At 40.1% G+C, this 25,235-nt stretch overlaps 1 protein-coding gene across 1 annotated transcript; it reads left to right on the top strand.

Moving 5' to 3' along the window:
- The first annotated feature begins 7,724 nt into the window (after positions 1 to 7,724).
- LOC120959496 (neurotrimin-like) lies at positions 7,725 to 24,707 on the top strand. The gene is made up of 7 exons (XM_040382934.2): positions 7,725 to 8,293; positions 20,263 to 20,360; positions 20,564 to 20,771; positions 23,436 to 23,594; positions 23,697 to 23,825; positions 23,906 to 24,202; positions 24,292 to 24,707. The coding sequence occupies exons 1-7, from the start codon at positions 8,173 to 8,175 to the stop codon at positions 24,489 to 24,491; spliced, it is 1,212 nt and encodes a 403-aa protein (XP_040238868.2). The 5' UTR covers positions 7,725 to 8,172; the 3' UTR covers positions 24,492 to 24,707.
- Positions 24,708 to 25,235: the final 528 nt, after the last annotated feature.

Here is a 25,235-nt window from a genome sequence, read left to right as displayed (position 1 = left end):
CGCCGGAAAGGGCAATGCAATCGAAAAAAGGCAAAGTGTAAGATCAAGTAATAAATTCAATTTGTTATGCTGGCTTACCGTTCTGCATATGGTGACATTGCCTGCACCAGCCAGGGAAGATTTTTCACACCGAATAATAGGGCAGAAGAAGGATTATGACAAAAAAGAAGAGAATATCAACCACGCCTGGAAAAGTGCAATCCAATTTCCCGTCGATAAAAGTAAAATCATTTTAATTCTTAGCCACACGAAGCATACAAAAATGGAGCTTTTCGGTTGCTTTGGTTCCTTAAATCTGTTTGCTATGAACTACTAAGGGCCAGTCTGGTGGTACAGTCGTCAACTCGTATGTCTTCTCAACATGCGCGTCATGGGTTCAAGCCCCTTAGCCTGACTACTCTGCAATGTGTAGTGAGTATGTCACTTAAATCCAGGTCCACTAGTGGTACAGATAAGCCTTGACTAACAACGCTTGTATTGTGCCAGAGAATAAGAATTAATCCACTAAATCAAGATAGGTCTTTTTTCTTTTCGTGACAATTTTGATGAGCTAATTTGAAATGAAAACTTTATAAGTGTTTTGCTAGAATTATTGCTGACTAATATTATTATTAACAAAACGCTATTTTTCATAATTGTCAGCAGTATTATCCAAGGTTTCTTGACACTCTTTCAAAGTTTATTTTTCCTATTTCCCAAAATTTATCAAATTTTTAACGACATACTGAATATGTCTAACTTATGTTTGAATAAACTGCAAACTCAGTTACAGTATAGACTTATACGCTGGCATACAGGATTTTTTTTTATGAAAGTCAACAGAGAGCGCCACCGATGCAGTTTAGGAGAAAAAGCGGATTGCATTGAACGGTTCTAGGATTCCCGAATGATCCAATTCACCCAAAAGTGACGAAGGGAATGATCTGAAGCAACTTTTCTGATTAACTCAGAGACAAGTGAACGATGTTATAGTTCCGACAACTAAAATAACGCTGCTTCAAAACGCTTTGTTGAATTAAAAAATAACATAACTCAGGAAAAAGAAAGACCTTGTGACAATAGCTAGACAGAAGTAATCAATAACTTCAAAATAAAGAGTCAAAGTCCCTAAAGTTTCCATTTTTTTGTAAATTGAATCATAAAACCATCGTTTAAAAGATGTAAAAATTGCTTTAAAAAATAATACTTATAAGTCTGTCGATCAACGGTAAATCATCTAAAAACACAAAAAAAACACAATAAATTGTACATTTTCATTAAACAATAACCGACACCTACGATCAGAAGAAACACTTAATTTCACCGTATGACTCTCGCGCCAAACAACCCGTGAACAAGCGAAACATAAAGAACAGATCATTTAGCTTCTAAAGTGGTCATAATTTTGCTTCTATTTCCAAATCCACCGCCAAAGCGGCACAACAACGGCTGCTAGGGCTAGGGTACCAACCGGTACCGCCTGCTTATGCGTGAAAATTGCCCGCTAATATCTATAATTCACCATCCCGGTACCGTGCTGGCCGTCCAAAAGGGTCGCGGGACTAAATGCAATTGGCTTCATTTCACTCCCCATTACCCCTGGTATACGGTAGCGGGTGGACACACTCACGCACGCTGGCCCGCGCTACCAGCGTGCTGGTGTAGATGGTGTGTTTTATGTTGCAGAATTTCATTAAAATCTCATCCCGCGCAGAAAGTACACCGGCCCGCACCAGTTCGTACTTGGCAAACGTGGTACGCCCGCCCCCGTACGCAAGGGCACGCAAACGCACGCAGGCACAGCATATGTTGCCATCATTTACAGATTTTCAATGTAAGTCACTCGTGGCATTCGGGGATGGCGTTGCTGCAGTCTAGTGCGATGTTGTTTCATCTTCGCGCCAGTAGCAGCAGCAGCAGCAGTAGTAGTGTCGTATGTACCCGTAGCGAAATGAACATCGGCGTACCGGAGAAGTGGTTGCGAGTTTGCCAAAAACAACGCACAAACACGGCACACGAACGCGCAGCGACTGACACGGGGTGACATAAATTTTGTCCTTAGCGGCATCGCGTCCATTAGGCCGCCGGGCATCGAGTGACTGCTTATCCTTTACGGCAATGTTCAACCATTATCGAGCGTGTTTGAAAATCCTTTCCGTCTGCACGGAAGGCAAGCGGTGCTTTCGGGTGGGAAGGACGGAAGCAAAGGCTAAGCAGCGGTGTGGTAGCAAAGAGTGACGATTTTAAAGGACTATCGCACATGCTGTATGCTGTGTGACCATTCGGTCAGTCAAAATGAGGTGTAACCGTCACGTATTTGGAGAACTTCACTTCAGAAACAGAAAGGAACAAAAATGTTAACATAATCTGCTCTGTACTAATTATTCAAATCTTCTTTATGTTTTCGTTACTTCCCAACGGCGATGAAACTTGCTTCCTTCGTTACAAGCTGTACGGGTGAGGTCTTATCTGGGAAACACACTTCGCACCATACGTTTCTGTTGCCCTTCCGTCGGGCAGCTCCAGCAACTCCGAGCAATAGATTTCATAATCAAATGCAAATTTATAGACATTCGATGCAATTTGCATTGCCATATCTCAACTGTGCGATCGTCGCAGCTGACGGAAATGCGGCCCTGTTTTCCAGGGCGAAAAGGACGCATCGCAAGGATCCCTCGAAACGGAATGTACGTATGTAAAGAGTGCACGCTACTTTTTAGCACTCCGTACACGAGAGGAGGGCGAGTGCACAAGCAGTCGAGTGGCCGGTGATAGATAACGCCATCTCAAGCCCGGCCATGCAAATGGTCGTGCAAACCGATGAAGCAGCAACGTTGTGCAACATGCGACTGTCTGTCGACTTCCAACTGACGGTGGGAAAGTGGCCGACCCCCCGCGTTGGCGTTGATCTCCTGCTGAAATGGCAAAACGGGCGTCAAGAACGTTACCCACCGCTTACTACGGGCTCCGCTGGATGCCGGATATCGTTCGTGGAAAGCAGGGTGAGAGTACGCTTGAGTGAGTAGGAGTGAGAGGCGATGCTTGGAAAATAGTCAAGGATTAGATAGCTGGTGTGTTGTGTACTTACTTTATAAAGTTGATTTCACACAGTATAATTCGGTACGGCGTGCAGTAATCGGTGGTTGTGGGAGAAGAGTTCTTATACAGATCCTGTCCCCTGCTATCTTTGAATCTTACTAGCCCGTGCGAGTTCGATTCCTATTCGGATCGCCTTATTTTATTTAATAGAAACAGTAAAAAGAGGTAATAAATTTACATTCAATACAACCAGTAATGGTTATAATACATTATGGGGAGTTTAAAATGCAACTGAAAATGTAAAAAAATAGAAAATGTTTTAAGAAAAACAATTAGGACAAAATACATAAAATCAATACCATTTCATGGCCAACAAATAATTCCTTGCAGTTAAAACTCATTAGTTTAAATATTGAACAGAAAACACATTTGAAGCAACGAAATTAAAACAATTTGCTGTTTAAAAGTGTACCCAATAAAAAATAGAAGAACATCTGAACTTTGTCTCTCATATTATAAACATAATATTATCGTGTAACTATTGATAAAGATTACTGTTTTAAGCTAAAATGGGTAAAATATGTTTTACAATAGAAAATATCCCTCTCAAAACCTTTACAATACTTCAACAGTGGTGACAAATTACAAATCATAGTTGGTAACGATTCATCGTCAATTTCCACACCATCAGTACGTGACGAAACGAATCGCATCTGCTAGATGGTTTATCCTCCAGGACGAACGTACCTTCATCACTGATAATACTTTCTCCATGTCTTTATTCTTCCGCCACATCGCTTTACACCGCCCACGAGCTACAAAGTCTCACTCAGAACGTTCCCTTTTCCCGACCCAAAACATGTGCAAGTGTAAAGAAGGCGCTCAAGCTGCCCTTACAAACGGTCGAGACGGCCAGCGGCAATGGGCTGCGTTGTTGTGCTGAAATTAATAAGTCCTTCGATGTCATCGGTCTATTCAGCGGGGAACCAACTGCACTCTGACCACAGCTGCCGGATTGGGTCCCGGGGTTGCATATCTGTTCAGCTTTCACTCGCTGTATCTATGACAACTGCTGGTCTGCTGCTGCTGATCCGATATTCGTATATATTCATCAACCATTCGTGGCTGTAATTTCCACCGGGACTGGTATTCATACAAGATGCGTCAAAATTGTGCCGAAACATCACCATGCTCATCATCGCGCTTGAGGTTGCACATTGTTCCACCCGGGAGTCGAACAAACTGGCAACGTGGAACCGACCTACAATACGCTGATAGGGGATATTGTACCAGACGGAGATATGTTTTTGATTGGAAACTCAAATCGGGGACGCATAACTGGGGCGGTGAACGATGCACTCCAGTCCATGGTTTTGTTCGTCTCCTAATTATTCAGCATTCAGCTACCCGTGTCTCGGGCGAATTTGAAAACACGACTAATAAGGACCCGTTGATTTGTTGTGGGGATCAATAAATGCATGTATGTAGTGATAGATACTGGAATATTCGAATATCAATAAATGTGTTTGTACTTTTTACCAAAAATAAATAAAATCTAAGTTTTTGTATTATTTCACTTACTTAATCCAAGGAAACGCTGTGATGATTTATTTCATAGTAACAGATTTTAAACCTATATCGTGTGCGTGGAAAGTGTATCTCGTGTGTACGCATGAATAGATGTAAAAGTCTCTTACAAACTGCTAACGTAGCAGAAAAATGCTAACACTGTTCGCTAATCCCATTTTTATTTGGACTAGAAACTAAAAAAAAAACAATAAAAATATTGTAACAGCTATTTTTATTGATTATTTCATTGATGAAACAAACGAACGAATGCAAGACTTCCCAAAGCCACTGATGAATAATATGGCACTCAATTATTTGTTTCATATTATTGGAAGATAATCAGTTCTTACAAGATTGTATATAGTGCCTTTCCTGTAGATGGCTAGGGCGACTTTTACAGCCAGAACGGCATAATATTCTGTAAAATTATGTATGTGGTGATCTTTAGTATTCTCTTTTTTATAATATAGGCCACTCGATTGTGAGTCCTTCGTGCTATTTAAAAAAAGTTTTTCCACTAACACTTTTTCTAATGCAAAAAAGTAATTATCGAAATATATAAAAAAAAAAAACATGTAACATTTACTTGCAAAGTGAATAATAATCGTCTTGTTTAAAATAGCTTTGACGTAAAGGGAGTCACGCTGATTGCTATGAAAAAGGCTCAGTTTTTTATAAAAATGATACCACATCCTCGGATTATTTTAAAAGTTGGTATTATGTAGTTTTTTGTTCATCATATCATCCTTTGTGTACATTGCATCCATCAGATTCAACTATCGCTGGGAGCTACAATGGAGTCGCATGGTTGCTAGTAAAGCCCCGCAGAAAGGAGCCACCTGGTGGTTGGTAGAGAAATCTACTACATTCGTATAAAAGCTTCCTGCTGCAAAAGCGTTACCCTTGTATGCTAAATTGTATAGCACTTCGGTAAAGCTTACAGAATAGTGAAATGTTTTTAAGTATTTCAACACCTATGAGAAATCGTGTTGAAATAGCAAGTTTTCTTTTACAAAAGTAAAAGCAAGTGTCTCTACGTTTTACAAAAGTATTCCAATTTGGACGATGCGACTACATTATCAGACATTTGAAACATTTTACATAAACATATTTTGAACTTATCAACGTAAGCCATCGTTGAATTATCATCGTGAAACAATTGCTGAACTGTTTAACTTTAAACTTTGTTCATCAACATAACATACCACATTCCTGTACGGCTTTCTTCGATTTATTCTTTTACGTTTCTCCCTCACCAGGGCATAATCTACGCCACCAATCAAAACCACCATCGGTCAGCAGATTTTTTTATTCTTGCATCCCTTGAGCAAAAAATAAAATATACACGGCAAAACGCTGATACACTTCCGTGGAAGTTTCCGATTCGCTTCGCTCGTTAATTAGGTGATAATTGTTGCCAAATCGTTTACCGGTCAACTTTTTGACTGGCCTCGATTTGATGCTCGTTTCATCGTTTTCGCCTCCACCTTTCGCTCGTGGCTTTTACTCTCGTTTTGCACTCCCTCGATGGAAGGTAAAAGAAGTCGAAATCAGCACAAAATCTAAATAAGCGGCCAGTTTTGATGTGGAGCTGGGGAAGGAGAACAAACAGTGCCCATTTCCGTGCGATTTCTTCCTCTTAGGTAAAGTGGAAATAGACTGCGCTATTAAGATGGGAATGAAGGCGTCGCGACATGTCTGTTGGAGTTGAAAGGGAAAATATGCTAGCGTTCAGAATGTTTATTTTCTTTTATTGTTAGCAAGTCTCTTTACATGGGCTCGACCAATTTGTTTAAATGATGCAATATAAAGCGATAGCAGGGGTTGATATTTTGAAAATATGTAAATGGTTTGTGTAAATATTAAAATTAATCATTATTTTCATTAAATTTATAGGACATTTCAAAAAACATATGTTGGCGGAAATGTGTTATATTTAAATATTGTTTTCAATTTTTAAAAAATTAATTATTTGCCAAGGAACTCTTAACTTACTTAACAATTTAACCTTAAGTCAATCACTGACTAATTTAATAAACTAACCATGAAGAAATTAAAAATATCTACACACACATATACTCTCTTCCACTTAGTAAAATGACTTACCACAACAACCAACGGAAATCCTATGCCACTGTATTGTTGTGCCACGTGCCAGAAAGAATATTCTCTACCAGACGGAAAATCACCACAATACTGCGCGTCTGTATACCGAAGCAGAAACAGTTTCTACCATTCATACAGATCTCTCTCACAACGATGTTATGCAAAACAACGCTTCTCAGTGTAATTGTACCCATCAAGCTGTTAGTTGAATGCTTTATAGTTGCCCATGCATTCGTTTTGTAGAGTAGGAACTGTTTTATTTTCTTTTCTTGCAAACCACACTGCATCCGGATTCATTTGTTTAAATTCACCATTATAAGTCACCCTTTAGTCGTTCACTCTTGCAACAAACACTCGAGCGAGGAGCCGCAAGTCTCGGGTGCGCCTCACTCCACGAGTCTCGTTTGTTGTGTAAACATGCGAAAAATCGTAAACGACTCAAACACCGTTTTCCGACCAGCTGTTACCGCCGCAATGGTGATGTCCTTTCCCGCAGAGTTCCCCACGGAACAAGAAAATCTTGAAACAAAAAGAAACAAAGAGAAATAGACAATGGAAGAAAGAGAGAGAGTGAGAGAGAAGCAAAAAAAAGAGCGAGAGAGAAAGCACTTAACTTTCACAGGACTACAATTGCTTGTGTAAGCAAAAGAGACCAACATGATAATAAACACCAAGGAGTGAGCGAGCCAGCCGAATCGCACCACACGAGGGTTCGTTTTTATTCCCTCCAACCGTACCTGTCGATACGTTCGTGGTGGTTACACGGTTACCGTCGTCACCGCCGTTTCCGGCCGGGTGTCAAAAGCTGTGATTATGGTTTGATTTTCCCCGTAGCGCGTTTCGTCATCGATGGTGCTGTCGGCGGCGCCAACGGGAACGTAAAGTGTGGACAATTTTCCTCTGCACGCGACCGACCTAGCAGCTCTCCGTGCTGTGGGTGGGTTGAGCGGGTAGGTTAGTGCGAATCGGTGTGTTTTGGGTTGCGGAACGGGACATTGCAGCCGAACCCGGCACGAACCGGCACCCGAGCGACAGCGTGCACACGAACCAAGCGACTGGTGACTTCGATTCATGGTCTAGCAACGAAGCCAATGGTAGCGATTTGGTTCCCGCACCGGTGCTAGTGCTACGCTCTAGGAACATCTCAAGCAAGTGCAAGAAGTAGTTCGGGCCGCAAAGAACGAGCCACGGTACTTTGGCAACCAAGCGAAAGGGATACCGAGCTGGACGGTTGATGGCTTCTTAAGCAGTTTATGTTTACGCGCGGTGCAGTTCGGATTGGTCTCGACGTTCGCATTCGGTGACTTGGTCGTTTGAGTGATTTTGATGTAATTTAGTCTTAATTTTGGCGGAAGTTTTAGGAGTAAAAAAACAAAATCAAATAAAATAACAAATATTACAATTAAGAACGAAAATAAAATAATCTTCATGAGTGATGTGATGTGTTACCATAATTAAAATAAACCACAAACGCGAACAATGAATATCAATTGCAATAAACCAAACGCTCATAAGGCTACCATGGATGCTTGTTTAATAACATCGTTGATCGTTTTAATTGGAATATCAAGGTGTTATGCGCTGCTTGATGTGTCCGGCAGTAAGTAAAACAGTGTTTATGTGTGTGTGTGAGTGTTTTAAATTTATACAACCCTCTACATAAGAACGCAAATAATATGATGATTACTTACTTACTTACTTACTTATCTGGTGCTTTAAAAATATGTTCCATAAGGATTATTATCAAGAAATATATCTTACTTTTAAACGTTTTTTTTAATAATTTTTTAAGATATTGTTTCCGTAATATATTAATTATTATTATTATTATTATTGTTACTATTACTATTACCTTTATTCCTTCTTCATCAAGCCATTATTTGTGTACATATTAAATAATACAATATGTAATAAAAGGAGAAAAAATCACCCAAAAACATAAAATTAATTAATTTTACAACAAAAAAGGAAAAACTTTATAAGTTAGTCTCGAAGGTAGACGGCCTATAATAACTAACATTTATGTTTAAGATGTAAATGTGATAAAGTACTAATCGGCTTTTGAAAAATTAAGATGATAATTACAAATCTTTTGTTAACATAATGACGCATTTTCTAATTCTTCTTTGTCACAACAACCGCTGTCGGTCAAGGCCTGCCTGTACCACTAGTTGACACGGCTTTCAGTAACTTAGTTATTAACATAACATGATAGTAAGTCCTACGTATGGGGGAACGTTCCATTCGGAACTTAAACCCATGACGGGCATGAAGTTAAATCGTACGAAGACTGAAGACTGTACCTTTAGACTGGCATACATTTTCTCAAATCGTGCTACGATCTCCAGTGATACGATACGTGGTATGTGATGTGAATAATTAAAGGGTGAACAAACTTATCCCTATGGTATTTAAAACTACAAGAAAAATATAGTAGAACAGAAAAAATTGAATCATAAATATTTTTTTAAATTATTATAAGATATATGAATAAGCAAATTATGTTGACAGTATTCCAATAACATTAAAAACGATCCATAGCTAAGTTGGTCACTTAGAACTATTTGACTGAATCAAAAGCATACCGATGAATTTAAAATGATCTGAAAATGTAACGCTTGTTTGAAATCATTATCAACTTTTTATTTATTTTTTTTCCAAGTGCAACAGTTCAAACAAATATTAGAAAATATCATTATACTTTCCTAGACCAATTGTTTCATCTAGTGTAACTAGTTAGGTGATATAAATCGCCATGCTTATGTAACATTTATCCAAAACTGCTGTACAACAATGTTTGATTTACCACATGATTGGGATTCCTGTTTCGCATTAGCAGTCCATTACATGAAAAAGTTTTTGTTTTATATTTGGTATATTAATTATTAATTACATTATTATAGCACCACTTTCATACCCCAAAGAAGAAAACATATTAAAAAATAGACGCAAACAAAAGTACTGAATACAATTTAAAACAGATAATAAATAATATCTCTAATGGATATTCGATCCGTTAAAAAAACTATTAGCAGAAAGTTCGAGTTGTCTTATCGAACCTGAAAAAGCGAACACACTTAGTTAAAGTACTAAGTATAATTGTAATAAACTTATGATACCCATCGAAGAAATGAGGCTAAAAAAACATGAATCCTGTTTCGATGACTCTTTGAAATCTTTAACATTAATACAGCAACGTGACCTGCATACTCTATATAGGGCAATGCAAAAAAAACATTAGTTCCATTACTTATACCGATAGTTTTTGTTCTGCCCTAGTCGTACTAACCCCCTTAAGGCGGAAGCTGATTCAATAAACTTTTCCTAAAGCAATCTGCTTAACATCCTACACGCCTCACCATGCTTGGCTCACTGAAGCAACTATCCACCACCACCCCCTGTAAGCCTGCGTTGCTTCACCTTTTGAGAATCGAGTCCTTCACGTTGTTCCGGCATTAAAACGCGTGTGCTCTTTTGTACTAAGATAACGCATCAACACACCTTGCACACCAGCGCCTGGGGCGGTTTCCATTCAACGGCAACAAACACATGTCGGAGGTTTCGTGTGCGAGTGCAGTACGGCCGTGTGTGCTTGTTATTGAATCAAACAACCCCGCCACATTATGCGTGTTAAACGGCTTGACTCTTGCGCTCGCCTCTTAGCGATCCAATCTTCTGCTCTCCATTCACCTCGAGTACCACTTCGAGCAGCCGTGGCGGTTTCCGTTCAATGAGGGGAAGAATGTTGCAGCGAGCGAGCATCGTGCAGCAGTAACTAATCTCAAGAACCACCTGTAGCCTGCACCCCAGCACACGAATGCACACGAATGTGTCCTGTCAGGGCGGACAAAAGGAATGCCTGGAATCAGCTCCTTGACGGTTACCCAAACGTGTAGCCGCAGGATACACCGAAACCACCGAAACCACCCGAAAGCTCCACCGGTATAACAAAAGGCAGATGATACCGTAGGCACCGTGTCCCTGCCCTTGCAGCCACCACGGTTCCATCCCCGGGAAGCTTTCTGTGGAATTAGTTGTGTAATTATATAATTAGTTTTATTCCCTGTGTTTAATTAAAACTTACAAGCTAATCGAGGCAATATGGTTTGTGTGGGAAACTTCCACCTACCACCCTGGGATGGAGCCAGTGCAGTGTATTCGCCTGCTCGGAACCGATAAGAAGGCAAACGTATGAAATGTCTCAAAATGAGTCACTGCATGACCTACGGAAGCTAAATCAGCTGTTGTACGGCGAAATAATCACATTATTTCCTTCACCGGAACGGAGCGCGTGTAGTGTTTTCTATTTGACAAAGAACTTTTTCGAGTGTTTCTTAGCAATATGTGTGATTGTTTGCTTGCGTAAAAAAGAAATCATGTAAACATGCGTGACATCGTGAGTTTCTGTCCCCCTAAACTGAAATGGTAGACTCTTTTTTCGCAGGGTTTTTTTTCACTCTCCTCGCATCAAATCGCTCCTATACAGCAAAAACAAACGCATATTGCCAATTTATTTGCCTTCCAGGCTCGAAAGGGTTCCCCGAACAGGGAGAAGTAGAGCCTACCCTTCCAAACAAAACGCGCCCTGCACATCCTACCGGTGCAACGTTGCCAAATAATCGTTTTTATTCACGGAATGTCTTCTTCGGGGCTAACTTTGATTTGATGTTTGCGTAGCGCTGAATAAACACATAATTTCGCCAACCCTTTCGCGATGGAGTTGTCGCGATGGAGTAAAGGACGTGAGTAACAAAAGAGTGGTGTTTTTTTTTATTAAACTTTACGAATGTTGTTAAGGGATCGCCTTCAGGAATGTATTTACATTTTTGAAAATTTTAGTTGGCTAAATTTGTTTTGTATTTTATCATATAAAATCACAAAGACATTATTTTTATCAATTTTAAAAGCCAAAGTACAGAGTTGCATAATTGTTATAATGTTGTTATAAAATACTGTTTTGGTTATTTTTACATATGAACTATCAGCCATAGTAGTGTCAGGCTTTTGGATGATCGTATACAAATTATAAGCAAAATGATTTAATTAAGTTACTACAATTTAATAAAATTATAGAGTGATTATCTTAATGTTCAAAATAATCTTAACATGAAAGTCTATTAATATGAGTCATCCAAGTTGAACTCTTTAAAAGCATAAGTCGACACAACCAATACTGCGTATCATTGACCTCAAACGACCATCATGCCAAAGCAGTGAAACCTGCTTTTAAATTCCTCTGATTATCATAATACCATCGGATGTTTGACCTGTCACCGGAGAGCTGACAGGCAACCAGAGCCCGTAAATAGCACACAACCTACATCGACGGTTAAATCCTCCTACACATCTTGCCCTTTAAAACTCACCAAAGAAATAAAATGATTCCAAAAACAACGAAGAAGAAAAAATATCTTAAAAAGCAAACAACTTACACCACGTTCGCTCCAAGCGCCAGCATTTAAACGCCAGCAATTAAAGAAACCAACCTACCCGAACAGAAGCAAAAAAATGTAAATTTGTGTCATGTTAAGCGGCGACAAATGGATCAAAACCACCATCACCCGGCAACGTAAGACCAGCTGGGTGTGGCAAGGGGGCGATGAAAATGGTTTTAAATGCCTGAGACAATGATATTCGTTTTAATGGCACACCACCGTCTTAACTCTGATGTCATTTCAGATCCTTTGCGATTAAAGCTTAGCTTCCATTCTGTTTATGAGTGTGAATGTGTCAATTACAAGTCTTAAGAGGAAACAATGGATTAATCAAAAATAGCTCAACACAAAACCATAATGTTCGAATGTGCAAGACTACCTTTTTTATATGTGTTTATTTTAAAAATCGTTCTCTTGACCGTAAACAAATTTTTAACACTTTTCTGAAAGTTCTTTAGTGTGCCTAAATGTCAGCAATCCACTTATTTTTCCATTCCAAACTACAGTGAGATAATCTGTTTGCACGAAGGTATTTCTTTGCCCACTTCTAGCTACTTCCACATGCCTCCCATTGGCAGTAAATGTTATCATTTGGCATTTTCCATCTGGTTTCACATTTCGTTGGTTGCGCTTGAGACATTCTACGCGAATCCGGTGCTCTTTACTTTTTTACTCGCACCATTAACGCGTCACCAAAGCGCCAACGGTGTTGATGGTGGGATGATTAGATCAAAGCCGAAAGCAAACAGTCGATTTTAACTCAATTAAAAACCGGCTCACTGCGTCAATAAACCATTTAATTAGAAAATCACCAAACTCCTTGGCAAATATAACGAACACAGGCCGGGTGGGTAGGCTCACTTTCAGCCCTTTCGTGCAGGCTCACAACCACCGTTAGCATTCTGGCCGGGTATCGATTTAGCGATTAACTGTAATTGGTCCCCACCGAGCGTATGGTTTCGCGCTCGGAACAGGACTGTGTCGCCGCCTCCTGCTCGAAGAATTGGAAATGCCACACTCCGAACCGTTCGAACTGTACCACTAGCACCACATGGCAACGGCAGTTCGGCAGTTTGGAATCTGATGTATTCAACCTATTGCCGGACGGCGACGGGGACGGCTGACGGATGGGTATCAAACGGTGCCGCAGTACGCAAATGGAGGGAAAACATAAAGCATAAAAATGTAACGCACACACTCACACACACACAAAGAACAACAAAAAATGAAAATTTACAACTTCAATTAACGCTAATAATCCGGAAGCAGTTTATAGCTCAATTTTCTTCCATCCGCTTGGTGAGCGTTTTCGCTGAGTATAATCCTTCCGTTGCGATGGAAGGAACATCCAAGCCTATCCAAGGTCCTGTGAACGATCGTGAGAATGTGGCTGAATGTGGTTCCGTTTTCTGAACTCTGCCTACGAGAATGTAGCAACTGAAGGGAAGACTGATAATCCGCTACACCAAAGGCTAGTTTTGGAGCTGGTCTTTGGTGTCGAAACAAACTTGCAGGAACATGTTGTAACTATCAGACCGTTGGAGCACTACAGAGAAAATATAGCATAAAAGGGAAAAAACGGCAGTGATAGAATAAATTAACCATAAGCTATCCACTAGTGCAGAAATACATAGTGATGGAATCATTTGCAATTTCTCCCATAAAGCGTATGCAACTAGGACAGCGAGTTATTTTAAATACATCAAACGAGACCTTTGCGCCGTCATAATAGGCGTCCAAGTGGTTCTCTCCCTACTACACATTAATGAACCAATAAATTGCGAAACAGGATGCCAGCTATGACGCATCCTCGCAATACGTAGCACGTAAACAAGATACTAAGAAAGAGGCAGCATTATGCGAAAGTGGTATAGGATGCTACCGACAAGAACCATCGTTAGCTCACAGGGCAACGCGGAATGGATTGTTTGCGGTCGCGGTAGCCCTTTCATGTATTCAACATGGGTTATTGCCTCATGCTCATAGCATCCTACCTACAGGCACAGTTTCAATTTCATTAAGAAGCTTCACCGAGTATGTTATTGTTTGTGACGGATTATAAGGCACTGGGAATGCTTTGTGCGCAAATATTTGGGACCGAATTTGAAGGATGTTCATTCAATATTTGCAAACAATGTGCCTTTTTTTTATTTCATTCATATGATATGCAGATATTTATTTCATTGGTTTGAATTTGTAATCAGAAGTTCATTTCAGTTTAGGATTAGAGATACTTATAAATAATTCACAGAAAACGTTTGTTCAGTATTTTAAAACTTGTAAGTTCCTGCTTGTAATTACAAAAGCTTGTAAGTTTTTTTGCCAAGGCGACAAAGATTTTCTATAATATACAGCTTAACCCATGGCATTAACGGCAACTCAGCAAATCAAGATAAGGCTTAACATAATCAATCTTAAAATAATATAATTTACATAACTAAAACGCAAAACAGACACAAGGCCTGCTAAAAAGACGAGATGGAGCTTAGAGCTGTCTTCAAATGAGCGTTCGTCCAATTCCCAATATCTGATTCCATGGCAAAATTAATTTAAGGCTCATGTGTATTACCGATATAAACAGTGACGTGTTTATGCAAAACCGGATAATAAATCACATGCTCACAATAACAAAATTGAATCATAAATTTTAGAGAAGTACAATCATATTTAAAACAATTAAAGTGAAACATATTACTTCCAAAGGTAATTGCTTGATTATACGAATTGAGTCGTTTCGCTTAGCATGTCTATCATATAAAACTGGAGGTTCTAATTATCCCTCAGTTCTAATTGTCATCAGCAGAACGCTAGATTTCTGAAAAATACTCCGCAAACACGATTATGGTTTAGCAATTTAAAATTGTGCTCACTAAACAAAAGAAATCAAATGGTACGCTCACTGCTTGTGCCAAATACGCTTCAAGAAAGCTACCCGGAAGCACTGGCACAAAATGTGACCCTGTCCATTTTGGCATCCTTTGAATCAACCTTCTGTGACTTCACTTTCAACCCTTGCATCCGTTCCGTCTGTTTCTTGACGTGAACCTAGCTGCCCCAAACGCGTCACAACCAACCGCCGTCTAGGCGCAATGATTAACGGCGGGAAGGTATTATTATTCCTAAATTAGACGTGATTATGGGAATTTGCAATTGATTTTTCACCGTCGGCTCCTTAGCTGTGCTAGCCATCGTGGCAAGAGTTTTCGCTTTTCACCGCTCCAGCATATCGGTAGCCGTGTGGGTCAAAAAGTCAATAGTGAACCACATGACAACAGCACAGGCTCGATAGGCTGGTACCGAAAAGGGGTTTGTTTTTTTTTTTAACATATCGTCTTGGTCAGTTTCTACACAGAGCTGCAGGGTTGGACGCGTTCATCGTGACGGGATCACTCGAAAGGTTCGTGTCTTGGTTAAGTACGATCGGAAGTGTTGTAGCCCTCCCGGCGTCAAACTCGAACCGGAACTGCCACCGTTAGCGAGGGCTTCAACAAGACAAGACGGTAATTCTTTGCCAGTAGCTTACCCGTTTGCTGGTACCTACCTGGCACTGAAGGGAGGACTGTACGTGAGTGTTTACATAATAATGACGTCGATGATGATGATAGGATATGAAAGCGAAGCTCAAACACACGAAGGTAGTAACCCTTTGCGGTACAGGAAAGGTACGAGAAAAATGTAGAAATTTATTAGAAGAACTAATTTTCCTCAACCTTCAAATAATTCTATTTTATATGTTGAGTAAAAGATGGCTTTTATAAATTGATACATTCATTTCAAACAACTTTACTTTATAACTTAATTTAATTGTATTTGTGTACTTAAAATATTTGAATTTTATTGCTGTGGCATTATTTTATGGCTCGTTAGGCATTGTCCTTATCTTTTGATAATTGGCAAAAATATAAATTTTTTAAATAAAAATTACGATTCAAAATTTTTATTTCAAATATTTTCTAATTTTAAAATATGTCGACATAAACTACTAATACAAGAAAAAAAAATTGTCATTCGGTGTTATCTCAACGTTGACCAGTGCAGGGTTAGGATGCAAAAATTTCACCGCATTTAGCGTCCAGTTTGACTTTTCATTTTCCAGTTCCCGCCAGGAAGTTCATGATGAGGTTTAATGTGACGTAAACACTGCATAAACGCTTCGTGGAGAAAATTTGCTTGGACGTGGCATTGCCTTATGAAACAATACGTTCGTTAACTTTTGTGCCGCAAGAGATGGTGGGGTTGTTTCTAGCAACAGCTTTACACAAACTACAAACTTTTCCATCATTCTTGACTACCAGCTAGTAGTTGCAGAAAACTTACTTACTAGACACAATACACTGCCCATAGGACTACACGCTGAGATGCTTTTGTAAGAGATTCATTGAAAAAAAGGAAACTCTTTAAATAGCCCTTTCAGAACAAAGCTCACTGAGAACAGCTCCCTCATTAGCATCACCCATTTGGCGCAATGTACGACGCTAAACATGCGGAAGTATATTTAACTGCTGACAAAACAAACAAACACCGAAACCGGAAACCGAGCGGGTACTTGCCGCGCACCGGGGATAACTAATTTTCCCGCCCGTTGAGCAATTTGTTATAACAAGTGCCGCCAGTATCGCGCGATAGTGAAACCACCATCCGTTGGAAAACAGAAAACAGAAAACAAATAAACAAATGGAGTAAACCGAAAAAAAGCCTGGTGCCGAGAAGCGGTTGAACTTATGGCTGGAAATGAGTAATTTTCTCATCCCTTCTTCGTCATTATTTTCCGTGTTTGACGATTAGCGAACTACGAAAAGTCACCACAACGCTTATGGCGGACCAGCATAAAACAAAACACACAAGGGAGCAGGAAGAAGGAAACGCTGCGCTATGGCCAAAAGGAAAATGAGTGTTAAATCTGCCCCAAGCATGCAATAAAAATATTTACACCACAACCAAAAGTGGCTCTCCGCCCGCTGACAGCAATAGGTGCGAGACAGTGGTTTTGGGTCCGCCTTACTCCTTTACCCATAACTGTCTTTCTCTCTCTTGCTGGTCTGTGGTTGTGTTTCGTTCTTACCGCAAGGTTTGATTTACTCGTACGAAATGTGAAAGAAATGCCGTAGAGAATCGAAACGAAAGGGAGAATCCACTGGAACTGGGACCATTTCTCATTCCCCTGGTGGGCCACGAGGTGACAAATAAAAGCGAAATCAAATACAAATTATGTCATTACTAATTTATTATTCTAATTTCACCCATTTTTGCCTTCGGCAGGGTTCACGTTTCGGGTTTTTATGTTACGGTGGATAGGGAAAAAGTGATTTTAATTCCTTTCCTCACTAGCGAAGGAGTGTTGAAACTATCCTCCTAAGAACCGAGAAGAAAAGTGAAAAAAGAAAATATCGGACTAATATATTTTATACGTTTCGTCGCGCCACAATTTGTTTCAGATATCGAACACGAGACAGGCTAAAAACATAAACGTATCAGTCTCAAAACGTAAACTCTTGATAAACATTGCCTTTTTCTCAGGCAGTTACATTTTTTGGATTAACCCTCTGAACTTGGTTTCCCTTTGAGACCGCCGACTTAATCAGCAAAGAGCAAACTGCAAAGAAAAGGATAAAGACTGCTCGCTGTGAGTTTATCAAAATATTTGCGTACATCTATACGGTTTTGGTTAGGGTAACTTCTTCCATCACACCAGCGGGATTAAGCAAAACAAAGCACAAAAGTAACACTTTTTGCAGAACAATAGACAGCTGGGCATTGCCAAGATAGTCAACCTGCATCTTTTGCACAGATAGCTCGCACAAAAATAAACCCTCACACAAAAGGAGTTTAAATTTAAAAAGAATTAAGTGCGTTGAGGGTTGGTTGAAAATTATACTGCGATTGCGTAGAAAAAGGGATACTCATCCCCACTGGGTGGTAAACAGTTCGAGAAGTTTCTTATCTTTTGCTAACGGTCACGGTCGCGTTTTTTAACTATGATCAAGGGATCGATGAGATGACAATTGCAGCATTGTTCGTGAATTCCCAGACACTTTCCCTTTTTGGCGAGAAATTGTAGGCAAAAGAGACGGGAGGGCAAAAGAAGACACAAAAAGGATTGGCTCTTTTACTTTTTACTGCACTTTTACTTACTTCATTCTGTAGAGGAAGTTCATTTATTCAGAATTACAAAGAGTAAAAAGTCATTATAAATTGTATGCTGTGATTGTCAACTAATTGTCTCGGATTGTGAGTATTCTAGATCTGGGATTTCAGTGTGTGCCAAGTGCTCAAAAACCTACCGTGACTTTGTAGTCCTTGATTAACTGAGAAATACTAAATGAAGCTTAGTATTACTTGCGTTATCTGTTTGCGTCCACGAGCTCTTGGGGGTGATTGGAGTCGTCTATTATTGCTTTATTCTGATGTTGTGATTTGCTTGACTAATTATTATTTAAAAAAAAACTTCTGTTACCAATAAAAGCATGCTACCAACAATTGTAAATTATATTTCCAACATGTTAAAACGTCTAGCTACCTCTCTTAAGATCTGATTTTCATACAAATAACGTGGTTGGCACAACGAAAATGAATCAAACGTTCATTAAAAGATATTGAACTTATCGTACAGTGTAAAGAACTTGTCAGTTAAACATTATTACTCAAATACTATCGTCATTGTTCAAGAAAACAAATTTAAAAACTGCAAAATTTTTGAGAATAAAAGCAATTTGATTTCGTTTACCTTTTGTTTTCTTTGTATAACTTTTTTTCTAAATGTTGAATGCCTACCAATAAACGAATTGATTTAATTAAATAAGCATAATTAATTTATCTTGCTATTTAAAGTTATTCGAAAATATTAATAGAAAAAGGAAGGTAATTCAATCAAAAAACATAAGCAACCATTCCAAATAATCATTTTTCTATTAAATTATCTTAAGATTACGATTAAAGTCAACCATCATATATGCTACCACAACCAAAAACTAACATTGAACCAGAGAACTACATCCGGTTTTGTCTGCAAATGAAGCAAGCTAATTTTAGGTTACAAATGCATGCTCATCTTTATCTACTCCTTGCAATAAGTATCTCCTCCAAACGATTCCAAATAGTTTTACTAATCATGCGGTTCTATATGAACAACTACCATCAAATGAGCAAATTAACCACCAGACCACTCTTGTACTACATTCTTGTTCCCGTTAGCAGATTGAATTTCATCTCCGCTCTTTATCTCAACAGCCCGTAATGACCCTAAAGAAATACGTCAGCAATTATAAATCAATACCGCAAAACCGAACCGCCGTGGAAGCGAACGCACTTAGAAACCGTTTGCCTCACTCACACCTCCGGCACCGATTTCAACACACGGGTATGGAGGAGTTTGCAAAAGTTTGCCGCACGGTTACATCCGTTTACGCTTCCTCCCCTCAATTGATGCTTCCTGACGCCAAGGGTTTTACCCACATCGCCACATGAAACTTTGTTTACCTCTACTTAGGCAACCAGTTGTTCCGACTGTGTGACTGAGGTTCGTTGAAATACGTCCTAACCTTCCCCAGTCCTACCAACGTCACAGTATGCAGTTTTGCAGTTTACCGTCGTTTTGCGTTAAACGCCACTAATACTAGCCTTATGATAAATGCACCATTCGCAGCCAAACATGCATTATGGCGGCAGCGTTCGTCGTCACATGCGATCACCGGACATGCCCGCCGCACAGGGGCGGAAACCTCTAACCGCGGCCCGAGTGAAAACTTTTACTCCTTGCAACAAGCTCACAACAATCGAACCCTTTACATTCCTCTCGTGCCATTTCCTCCTTGCACTTTGTAAGTAGCGTTTAAGTAAACAGTCACATAATCATGCTGCAACTCGCCATCGCCAACAAATCAACCGACCTTCTGTTCGGTAAGCTCTGCCCAACGTCTTCGGTCACTCGGAAGATTTATGTGATTGTAAAGTAATAATAACAGCTTCAGTACACTTCCACCATCGATTGCGGCCACGAGCATAACTTAATTGACCACACAAACTTTTCATTCGCTAACTGTTTCTTCTTTCTGGCTTCTGTTCTCTTCCTGCATATCGTACTCCACACATACACACACACACAATGCTGCATCGTGAAACCCGAACCGGGGAGCAGTTGATCCAAAATTTAGTGCACCGATTGCGAACGTAACCGTACCGGTGGGACGCGAAGGAGTGATGACGTGCACGGTGCATGATTTGTACAAATATAAGGTAATTGGCTGGTCACGTTTCCCCCATTCGAATTGTGTACCATTTCCGGATAATTAGCACAAATGGAAAAAGTGGAGCACTTCGTTTTTCACGGTCACCAGCATCATCATCATCATCATTGCCAGGAATATCAGAAAGTCTGCTAAAGTGGAATAATGGGACTTTTACTTTCTAATTCTATTACTTATGTGTGCGTTTTTTAGGTTGCTTGGTTGCGGGTTGATACCCAAACGATATTGACGATTGAAACGCTGGTAATAACGAAGAGCGAGCGAATAGCGATCACACACACTGAACAGCGAATCTGGCAACTGCGGATCAAAGACATACGAGAGTCGGACAAGGGCTGGTACATGTGCCAGATCAATACGGATCCCATGAAAAGCCAAATGGGTTACCTTGACGTTGTAGGTAAGGGGTTTTGAATCTTTGCTTTTTTTTTCTTCTATCCCCTTTTCTAGTTTATAAAAAATAAAAACAATAATAGCTTTTCTACGCTTTGTATCGCATATGCTTAAACATCAGTAGATTGTTTGAACTAAACTTAATCTTAAGCACTTTAAGACACTTATATTAGTTCGATATTTTTAATGATTCATTAGGCAATATATTCCCACATCTTTTTGAACTCTTTTTGGTTTGAATTACATTATGCTATAAAGATCACGTGTGTAAATTAAATATTTATTAATTTAAAATAAAAATTAAGTTTTTCAACAAATTTATAACAAATTTAATTTGAAGAAAAGTTTGAATTTGACTCATTTCAAAGCAGAGACTGTAAAATTTGTTCTGTGTAATTAAAACTTAACGTGTATATTCATAAACCAAACAATTTCTAAATATGTTTTAAGAAAACTAAATTAGGTCCCATCTATGATATAAGGCAAAAAACTAAAATTTCTGACTGTCAATTGAACAAAATTCATCATCAGCATTTTATCCATTTAACTGTTACGTATTTGGGATTTCACCATTTGTGTACGAACAAACATGCATTTTTTGCACCGATACGTAGAAATTTTAGCTTGTTGGCTAGAAAAAGAAATCGAGAATGTTTGCTACGTATTTAACGGCCTTTCAAAACAAAGCGTTTATTTTGATATTTTTAGGACGCATAAGAAGAAAATGTAGTAAAAATACTTTTTTTCATCTGTTCAAGATAAACTAAGTGACATATATCAATGAATGATTACGCACATATTGAGAACTATTAAATCCAAAATTAAAGCAATACGGCCGAAGCCATTCTTTGTGAATCAAAAAAAATTATAATTACAAGTCCAACCAACTTCAATTTATTTCTTCATGAGTTCAAGGAAAAGGAATAACAACAAAAAGACTATTAGTTATTCTAATAAAAATGAAATATGTTTATTTAAAAAAAAAAACACAAAAATCTTGCACTAGATGCATTGATTTGTTGGAGGTCCCAGGAGAGTCACTGCTACATTTTTCTCATTCACTTTTCTCTCTTGAAAATTACTATCAAACGGTTCATTCGGGATTCTGACTGCCCTAAATGTCAGCACCCGTGCTCGGTTTGCCGTCCGCGCTTGCTTCTTTAAAACGTGACGTACCATCGCTGACGGATCGAGAGCTGCAGCGCACTAGTCAACAACACCTTCTATTGCGACATGGCACGAAAACCGCACAAGTTTCACTACAACTTCCCAGCCGTTTGAAGTTCCGAAAGAACAGTCATCGACGTAACACGTTACTCCTTTTGGGTTTCACCGCAACTCCTCACCTCGGCCGGGGCGTTTGCTATATCGGGTGATGTGAAATCACGTTTCACCAAGGTGAAAGCATCAGGCTTCAAACGCATTCGCACCGCAGCCTTCACCTCCGACCATCCAATGGCGCACAATTAATCGTTCGCCTTGCCTATTCGTGGTGCTTCTTGAGTTTGATGTTGAATTGCTCGAAGTGAAATAGTGCCGCAACAGTAGGGCCACTAGCTGCCCTGCTGGCGGAGGCATACGACGACAAACGCACAGTCAGCCAGCTGTACAACTGCAAGACAATGCGTAGAAATTCCTTTTCTCGCTCTGTCGCAAGACAGCTTGCTGAAGGACACGTGACTAGTGCCCCGGACGAGGGGCTTCCCAAAAAAGCTTCCAAAACTTTCATTGACACCGGCGCAAGGGGTAAAAGTGACGAAATTGCGTGCAAATACTTTCACTTTCATTGCTACCGATGGAAGCGAAGGGTGGTTTTCGGACGGTTGGAAGTCCCACAGCAACAAAACGTAAATGGTTATGATGAAAATTTAAACACACCTGCTTAGTGAGAACCGGAAGGTGCAGACACACCCTCTCCATCCAGTCACGGTGTGTATGTGTGTGTGTGTTTTGGGGGGTGGAAATTGTTTTGATAGTAATGAGGGCAGCCTGAAGGGGAATAAGTTTTATGGAGATTTTTATGACCTTCTTGAGCGGGTGTTGACTTAACGAGGCTTCACCGTATTGCCTCGGCATTTGAAGACAGGCTAGCCGGGCTGACCATTTCATGGGGAATGTGTGGCAGTGCGGTCAAATAGTTGCCGTGTGCGTTCTTCGCTAGGCTGTTTACGATAAATTATTATCCTATCTGCAAACACGCAAACATAAGATTAAAGATTTTCGACACAATTTTGTGTTACTTTTACTTTGGTAGGGTGTGGAATACGACACTTTCTTTCATATGCCAATGAGACAAAGTGCGCGCGGGGCTGGTCTGTGAGTGTTTTGCCTTCTTATGGTAATCGGTGCTAAGCAGATTTTGATTGTTTTTATGTTAGGGGGAATATTAAGTGTCTCATCTGCATGCAGGGAAGATGCATAATATAGTGTAAGCAACGTAAACGCAGCTGTAATTCGGGGCGAGCACCACAGTAGCTCAGCAATATGTGTCGCGATAGCAGCATTAAAACCTCTCCAATGTCATAATTTACCTCCATCGACTAGCCTAACTCCTCTAACACGCACTTTAGCCTGAAATTTACTCATTCGCCAAGGCGCTAATGTCGAGATCAATAATTATTGTTTACATCTTTGTGCTCTGATTCCAATAATCCGTCTGCCCCGTCGCCAGTCCCGCCCGACATTCTCGACTATCCCACCAGCCAGGATATGGTGGTGCTGGAGGGTACCAACGTAACGCTCACCTGTGCCGCAACGGGCGTCCCCGAGCCAACCGTCAACTGGAAGCGGGAGGGCGACAAGTCGATCACATCCGTGGAGGATTCCGGAAGTATGTATTATTCATTTCGCTTAGCTGGCGCACACCCACCGACACCGGCCCGAACGTAGTACCGGTTCCCCTAATAATAACTTAATCATCATTCGTGCATAGTAACGAGCCACGACGGAGCGATGCTGCACATCTACCACATCCAGCGGCATAACGCCGGCTCCTATCACTGCATCGCATCAAACGGTGTGCCCCCGACGGTCAGCAAACGAATTATCGTAACAGTCAACTGTAAGGCGTGTGCCACGTGGTTAGGCCGGCCGGATAAAGATCTCTCACTCGCACTCGATTTGCTTGCTTTCAAATTTCAGTCCAACCGATTGTGCGGCTGCCGACGCGCCAGTACTACGCCGAGCTGGGCGGCCGGGTTACCCTCGAGTGCCACAGCGAGGCCCAGCCGAACTCCATCAACTACTGGATGAAGGGCAAGGGCGAAATCATACTGCAGGGCGGCACGTACGACTCCACGCTCGAGGATCACGTCTTCAAGGTGACGATGCGCATCACCATCCGGCTGGAGAAGGCGTCCGACTACGGTGTGTACAAATGTGTGGCCAAAAATTCCCTCGGCACTACGGAGGAGTCGGTGCGAGTGTACCGTAAAACATGTAAGCATTTGCAACGACCAGTCAGACGCTTCAAACGCTTCTTAACTGGATGACCGGGTATTGTTTCTCTCGCTTTCTCTCCCTGGCAGCCAAAACGAAACAGGTGGAAAACCAGGTCATTCAACAGTCGAACTATCTGGGGTCAACGACATTTCTCAAGAACTACACCGATAACAAAATTAACGAAATTCTACTGACCGCTTCGGCTGCTTCTTCTTCCTGTGGAGCACACGGTCCCTTCGGTTGGTTGGTGGTGGGCATCGCTTTAGTCACCGTTAAGACGTTATGATAAGGATCACAGGATCTCCTACCCCTCTTTCCCCCTCCACCTTTCCTCTCCTTTTCTCCCAACGCCAGGGAACCTAACAAATGTTATACGAAGTATGAATTACATGTGCATATAGCGATGTTACTATGTTAGCAGCAAGTGTATAACTCCTGCCACCTAAGCAAATGTAAATTAATCTCCCGTTGTACGAGCAGCAATAAATGGCAGCAAAATCTATCGCCACAGGAAGAAACGCGTTTGATGGGTGGGCGTGCCTGTTTTGCGTTTTGAAAGAAATTACAACATGTGTTACTTCAATTTTATAACAAAATTTAAGCTTCAATGATAATGTTATGAATATTTTACAATATAAGTTGACAGAACGAGTAGCCTTCAAACATCTGACATATGAATAATACAGATAAATTTTTAAAATTTAATTTCGTTATTCGTTTTAAGCTTTAAAGATTATCATGGTGTCTAAAATAGCTTAATTGACAGAACGAGTAGCCTTCAAACATCTGATATATGAATGATACAAATATTTTTTTAATATTTAATTTCGTTATTCGTTTTAAGCTTTAAAGTTTATCACGTTGTCTAAAATACGTTAACTAATATGTCTCGTTAAATGAACTTCTACAGATTGAAGAATCGTCCTTCATACTTCCAAAGCACAAATCAAAGCTAAGGCAGAAGCTTTTTTGTTTTAATTCTTGAAAAACCAGAGGATAAGATACATTTTGTTTAATTTATTTTCATTTG

This window comes from Anopheles coluzzii, chromosome 3 (genome assembly GCF_943734685.1).
Source record: "Anopheles coluzzii chromosome 3, AcolN3, whole genome shotgun sequence".
NCBI classification, from domain to species: Eukaryota; Metazoa; Arthropoda; class Insecta; order Diptera; family Culicidae; genus Anopheles; species Anopheles coluzzii.
This window is presented reverse-complemented; position numbering and strand designations above follow the sequence as displayed.